Source organism: Notolepis coatsorum, assembly GCF_963971535.1.
Source record: "Notolepis coatsorum genome assembly, chromosome: 17".
Classification (NCBI taxonomy): Eukaryota; Metazoa; Chordata; class Actinopteri; order Aulopiformes; family Paralepididae; genus Notolepis; species Notolepis coatsorum.
Window position 1 is genome coordinate 17,702,952 of NC_140181.1, and position 6,476 is coordinate 17,709,427.

General features: G+C 41.7%; 1 protein-coding gene across 4 annotated transcripts; it reads right to left on the minus strand.

Annotated features, from left to right (window-relative positions):
* LOC311243767 (macrophage mannose receptor 1-like) lies at positions 1–6,231 on the minus strand. 4 transcript variants are annotated; one of them, XR_014620672.1, is made up of 5 exons: positions 6,133–6,231; positions 5,170–5,362; positions 4,381–4,464; positions 2,888–2,982; positions 1–733 (listed from the first exon to the last, which is right to left on the minus strand). XR_014620672.1 is itself a non-coding variant. In XM_084333109.1 (4 exons), exons 1-4 carry the CDS (start codon positions 6,134–6,136, stop codon positions 730–732), a joined length of 285 nt encoding a protein of 94 aa, XP_084189235.1. In that variant the 5' UTR covers positions 6,137–6,231; the 3' UTR covers positions 1–729. The 4 variants fall into 4 exon arrangements, 1 of the variants encoding a protein (XP_084189235.1); XR_014620673.1 differs by having other exon boundaries at positions 2,888–3,008; XR_014620674.1 differs by having other exon boundaries at positions 716–733; positions 2,896–3,008.
* Between the last annotated feature and the right edge of the window lie 245 nt (positions 6,232–6,476).

Genomic DNA, 6,476 nt, shown 5'->3' on the forward strand with positions numbered 1-6,476 from the left:
AACACATTTGTGTGTATATGCAGGCTATATAATGCATTATTAACAGGTGTTTCAGGTCTAAATGGCTTAGTACTGTTGACATTACACTGCTTGTAGTTATTAGTAAATCAAATAGCACTTTAGCATTAATAATTACAGAAAATTATCACTAAAGTGCTATCTGTTGCAGCTGCACATGCAGCTGCACACTTTTCCATAAAAATAGCATATTTGGATAAGTGTGACCATTTCTCAAAAACAGAAAATCATGTATTTTTTTTTAAATACAGAAAAGGATCACTAAAGTGCTATCTGTTGCAGCTGCACTGCACTGTTCTCCATAAAAATAGCATATTTGGATAAGTTTGACCATTTCTCAAAAACAGAAAATCATGTATTCTTTTTAAATACAGAAAAGGATCACCAAGTTACCATTTCTCAAAAAATATAAATAAATACAGAAAATAAGCACTAGTTCACTCAGTGGAAATTTCTAGCTCAATGCGAGGTCTGCTGCTGCCGGCTAATAATACGGTCAATACGTGGGGAGATCTTTGACAAGGCAACACGCATGTCATCCTCAAGGCTCAACTTGGCCCTATATTTTGTTTTCAGAGCCGTCATGGATGAAAAGCCAGCTTCACACAGATATGTGGTGCTGAATGGTATCAACACCTTAACTGCTGCATCATGAGATACCCGACTTTCCAGTTGGTGTAGTCCACGCCGCTGTTGTCGATCCAGTGCCACTCACCTGAAATAAGGAGAATCGGGATGAGATAATACTAATGCATGAAAAAACAGGTTTCAAGAGACTAAATTAAGTTTCGCATAGCGAAAGCTGGTAAGTAGCCACACACTATACCGAGCGACTGAACACTCGTTTCTCAAAGCCTTCCGTCACTTCTAGAATGGACTACAAGTGTTTTGTTGATTTACATCCACATCACTATTCATTCATCCTTATGCTGTTACTGCCGTCGGATTAGACTTTATTTGATTGGAAGAAGATCCCTCTGGAAAGAGTCGGGATTTGATGCAGGATATCGGCGGTATTATGCTAATTATATTTGTATTTTAACTAACCAGGTCGCAAATTAACCGCAAACAATAAAAATATTTTAGTTTGATCGCCACCGCGGTTGACCGCAGGCACTCGCCCACTATGGATCAGCCCACGCAAAATTTGTGTGTGTGTGTGAGAGAGACAGAATGAGGGGGAGAGAGAGGGGGAAGAGAGAGAGGGAGAGAGAAAGGGAAGGAGAGAGAGGGAGAGAGAAGGAGAGAGAAAGGGAAGGAGATAGAGGGAGAGAGAAAGAGGAGAGAGAGGGGGGAGAGAGAGGGGGGAGAGAGATGGAGGGAGAGACACAGTGGGGGAGAGATAGAATCTGACAAGACAGAGAAATACACTTATTTGTTTGAACTGTATTATCCCTCGCCTGTTACACTTTGTGCATGTGTGAGAGAGAGAGAGAGAGTGTGTGAGATGGAGAGAGTGTGAGAGAGATATGGAGAGTGTTCATTCAGAGAGTGTTTGAATGAAGTACATTTGCTGAAATACAGTTGTTCTTAATTTTCACAGTTGTTCTTCATTTTCTCACTTGCTATGTGAGAATGTTAGTTATTATGTTCTCAATTCCCCTTGCATTGTTTGAGAATTGTGTGGAAGAGTTTGCTAGTTCTAGTACCCCTTTCGTACAAGTTAACAATAAATAATGGTATTAGGAATAACCACTGGGTTAGTATATTAGGACAAGTGCATGACAGTAAGGTTAGTTAGGGTTAGATATATTTATTAATTGTATTTCAGATATTGGTTGAAGAAGTGTGTCTTTAGTCGACAGCAAAAGATTGGATGAGTTTCGGCTGTTCTAACTGTGGTGGGAAGTTCGTTCTACCATTATGGGGCAAGGACTGAGAATAGGCGGCTTCTCTTTGATGACCCTCCCGGAGCTTGGATAGGAGTAGGTCTGAGGCAGCTGGAAGATGCAGAGCGTATAGGGGTCTTGAGGGTGTGTAGTTAGAGACCATTGACCGGAGGTAGGCGGGAGCCGTTCCCTTTGCCACACGATATGCCTGGTCGAGGGCCTTGAAGGGGATACGTGCAGCAATGGGGAGCCAGTGCAGGTCCCTAAGAAGTGGGGTGACATGGGCTGACTTCGGTAGGTTTGAGATCAGGCGGGAAACTGCGTACTGAATGAGCATGTAACCAACAAGCATCTGTACGGGGGACTACCAAGGCTGAGCGACAAGGTGGCATCCAGGAGGATGAAACTTGCAGGTCACTGCCACCGACACCACGTACTTCCGACTAGCAAGCTGGTGCTCTGGGAGCCAACACACGGGCGCCGACCAAGAGGACGTCCCACGCTAACATATGTAGACATACTGAGGAAGGACGCAGGTGTGGAGAGCCCTACGCAACTGGTCGGATGTATGGAGGATCGGGATGATTGGAATCTCCACTGGCGAACCCGTCTGAGGACGGCCAAATTAATGAATGACTACTGGTTTATTGAAGGTTCCCAACCACAGCCAAAAGAAAATCAAGGAGGCAGCCTTTGCGAATGATGCACCAAAGCCATGGAACACCCTATGGACATTAGGCTAGATCACTAAATATTTTCAAAAGTAAGCTAAATACGTACCTCGTTCACCGTAGCCTTTTAATACACTCTGCTACTTATACTCATTACATGCACAGTGATTATTGTACTGTAAATTAGAGCGATTTTATTGCACTGCACTATTGCACTATTTTATGCTAATTGCATGCTAATATTATGCCTATGTCTATTTTATGTCCATTATGTCTACATTACTGCTGTGAAGGTGCTATGCAAATTAAGTTATTATTATTATTATTATTATTATTATTATTATTATTATCATATAGAGATATTCAGACCTGGTGACCTCTTGCAGAGAGAGTAGTGGCTGTTGCTGCATGCTGCCGTCTTCCACGTTCGGTCCACGTCCATGTAGACAGGGCTCTACGCTAACCTTTTTCATTAGGGGCACAGGTGCTCCTAAATGAAAAAATTTAGGAGCACACAAAGAAATTTAGGAGCACAGTGAATTTTTTTCTAGTAACTGAGTTTATTAACAAACTCACATTTTTTTAAACAAAAATAAATGTACATGTATAGTAGTACTCTGTATGTGCATGTTCAAATGGGAACGGAACTGTGCAATAGCACCAAAGTCACTGGCCCACACTGTGTGTGCTAAACAAACTCACATTTTTTAAACAAAAATAAATGTACATGTATAGTAGTACTCTGTATGTGCATGTTCAAATGGGAACGGAACTGTGCAATAGCACCAAAGTCACTGGCCCACACTGTGTGTGTGTGCTAAACAAACTCACAAGGATGGTCTCTCCTTTCTCAATATGTACAAATCTCTACACTGGATGACTGGATGTGCCGCCGCGAGACGTTGTGTTTTACTACCGAATCTCTTCAGGTGCGGGTTTCCCGACACAAAGGGCGTATTGCCTGCCTGTTTCTGCAATATTTACAAAACATGACATTGTTTTCCAACTCTAGCCATGGGAAAATGTTTAGCCAATTCACGTTAAATTTGTATGTCTTCCCTCCGGCTCCAGTGGGTGTAGCATCGTTAGCTACAGTGGGTACATTGGGTGTAGCTTCGTTAGCTACAGTGGGTACATTGGGTGTAGCTTCATTAGCTAGTTAGCTACAGTGGGTACATTGGGTGCTACAGTGGGGGTAGTAGTGGGTGTAGCCTCGCTAGCATGCTGGCTAGCGTCAGTATCTTGGTTAACTATCACCTCTGTAACATGAGCTGCCTCGCCTGACTTCTCATTCTCCGGTATCTTTCGCGCAAAATAAAAATGAATGGGCAATACATGGCTGTATTGTCTGACTCAGACACTGACGCTCATAGATATATCTATGCTGACGCTAAAAATTACTTTCAGTTTCCAGTCGCGTGACCACAGGAAACTCTACTGTGATTGGAACGTTTATGCGGCTGTGAACTGTGGGACTTGTAGTTTTTTAACGATTCTCGCAGCGGAGAAAAAAAAGGACGAATGAGGCTGTACTCTGCACTCGCCGGCCCCACTCGCACGCCGTGCGAGTACTTGATTTTGCAGGTTCGCACACACATATTTTTAGGGGCATATGCGAGCAATTTGCTTGCACTGTAGAGCCCTGACACAGGCGTCGTTCATTGTAGGCTCGTTTCTCCCCCATTTGGTGTAGCATGTCCTTCATGCTCTGTAAATAACTATGTACAGATACCGAGATGTCACACCATGTTACCTGTACCTGTTTATTGCACTATGTTTTTTTTTTTATTGGATTCTATTATATGTTGTACCACTGTATTGCACATCGTTGCGGGCAAGACCACCCGCATTTCATTGTATACCTGTATGCCGTGACAATTAAAACTCTTGACTTGACTTGACTAGGAAAGAGGCCAGTTGTCCACCCACTTGAACCGGCCGCCAGTCTGAGAAAAGAGAAGTCACAAGAGAGAACAAGATCCTCTGTGAACAAACAACTGTCTGACCCAGTGTCCTTGACCCTTTCACTGTGACAATACAGAAGGTTAGCCCTTTACTATCACACAACCGACGGCGATGCTCCATCATTAGCTCCACGGATGCAGAGCTAATGATGGAGCATCGCCGTCGGTTGCGTGATAGTAAAGGGTTAACCTTCTGTCGTGTGGCAGTGAAAGGGTTAACACATTGGTTGCCAGCCGGATATGACAATTTATCGCTTGGATGCCACCACGTTAATCAATGGGAGGATGAGCACATTTGCGAATGCATAAACTATATCTTAAATTATGGCTATGTGTCTAATACACCCGTCGCTTATCAATGACTTGCTTGCAGTCAAAGATGTACAAAACGGATTGTTTTTTCATCAGTACATTTCCGTTTTATACCGTTTTGAATACGAGTATAGTTTCGGAGAGTTCTAGTAATTTCAGAGAAATTCCACGAAAATAGCCATTTACTGGAATACACAAAACACATTGTCATTTTCCGGCTGATTTATGAATAGTTTTCAAATAAACGATAGATTATCGAGAGTATTTGTGTTCTTATGCACGATACAAAAGCGGGCTGAAAAATAATTTATTCATGCCACGCTCAGCGCCTAACGCCACACACAGAGATAATAATAATAATTTATGGATAATAACTTATGGATCTGCAGGGTAATGAAGGCTTGTATTATCGGGTTCAGGATATTGGCCAGATATGCGTCGTCTGCTTGGCACTGCCTCCTGGCCTCGTCCCACTTCATCTTCTGGGCCACCAGTTTGAAGGAGTCATTGCCCAGCTTGTAGAAAGTACTAGGTGACACGGTTGTGGCGGGGACCACTATCTGAGAATCTGACACAATATGAAACAGTAGTTGTCTTTCAGAAACAAAAGTATGACAGTGTGTGAATGTACCTTGAAATGGATTTAAAAAGCTAGATACATACACCCTTTCACTACCACACTACCAACGGGTTAACCCTTTCACTGCGACAATACAGAAAATATCACAACTTCATTGTACATGAGAATAATATAGTCCCCTTCGGATGTATATATATTTTATTATCTCGTTTTCTTACAAAGTACTGTATATCTTTATGTCATAAACTGCATCTTTAGTACTTGTGTGAATTTAGCCGTACTGTATTGTACCCATTCTGCAATCTGTTAATAACGTTTTCAATCAATCACATCATGGGGGGAAATTAGCTAAGGTTTGATTTGTTTATTTAAGATTGCAGAATAAATACAGTAAAAACAACTGCTAATTGGGGTTGCATAACAGAGAGATAGAAAGTCTTGTTTACATCAGGTCCCCATTTTCAATTCATCATGACATACACGACATACAGATATACAGTACTGTTACATCCAGACATTTACTGTAGTTAGAGTATGGATAAATAGCTAACGTTAAATTAGGCTATCGATATACTAACGTTAGGTAACGTTAGCTAGCTAGCAAGCTATGAACAACCAGTACAGCTAACATGAACGTGTTTACCTACTCTACTTTCGTTAACGTTAGCTGACGTTATGAAAGCTATGATCTGTAATGTCAACTGGATAACGTTAGCTATTTATTCATCTATGCTAATATTGTCAGCTTATTTACTCACCCATTTTGATGTGTGTTTCTCCCGATCATTCAATACATTGTTGACGGTAGAACAATGTAGTTTGAGAAGCCGTGAGTCCGTGACCACTTCCGGTAAAACGATAGCAATTTATCCGGCAACTTATCTAATTTAACAGAAAATTAAAACATCTTTTCAAAATCTTTCTTCACATCTAGATTTGTAAATTCCACATAACCTTAGATGTTGTTCTTTAATGTGTCACAGCAGCACAAACATTCCCCACATTTAACATTCACAAACACTGCTTAACGTTAAACACTAAAACTACGATACCCAGAGCTCATCGCGCAAACCGGAAGCGAACATACGTCATCTCTCCTCGC

Bases quoted from the DNA above. Each gene is read 5' to 3' on its own strand.
- LOC311243767 (XM_084333109.1), bottom strand. The intron at 4,465-5,169 runs GTTATTATCCAT...CTCTTTTCTCAG, and splicing joins ATTACCCTGCAGATCCATAA to ACTGGCGGCCGGTTCAAGTG.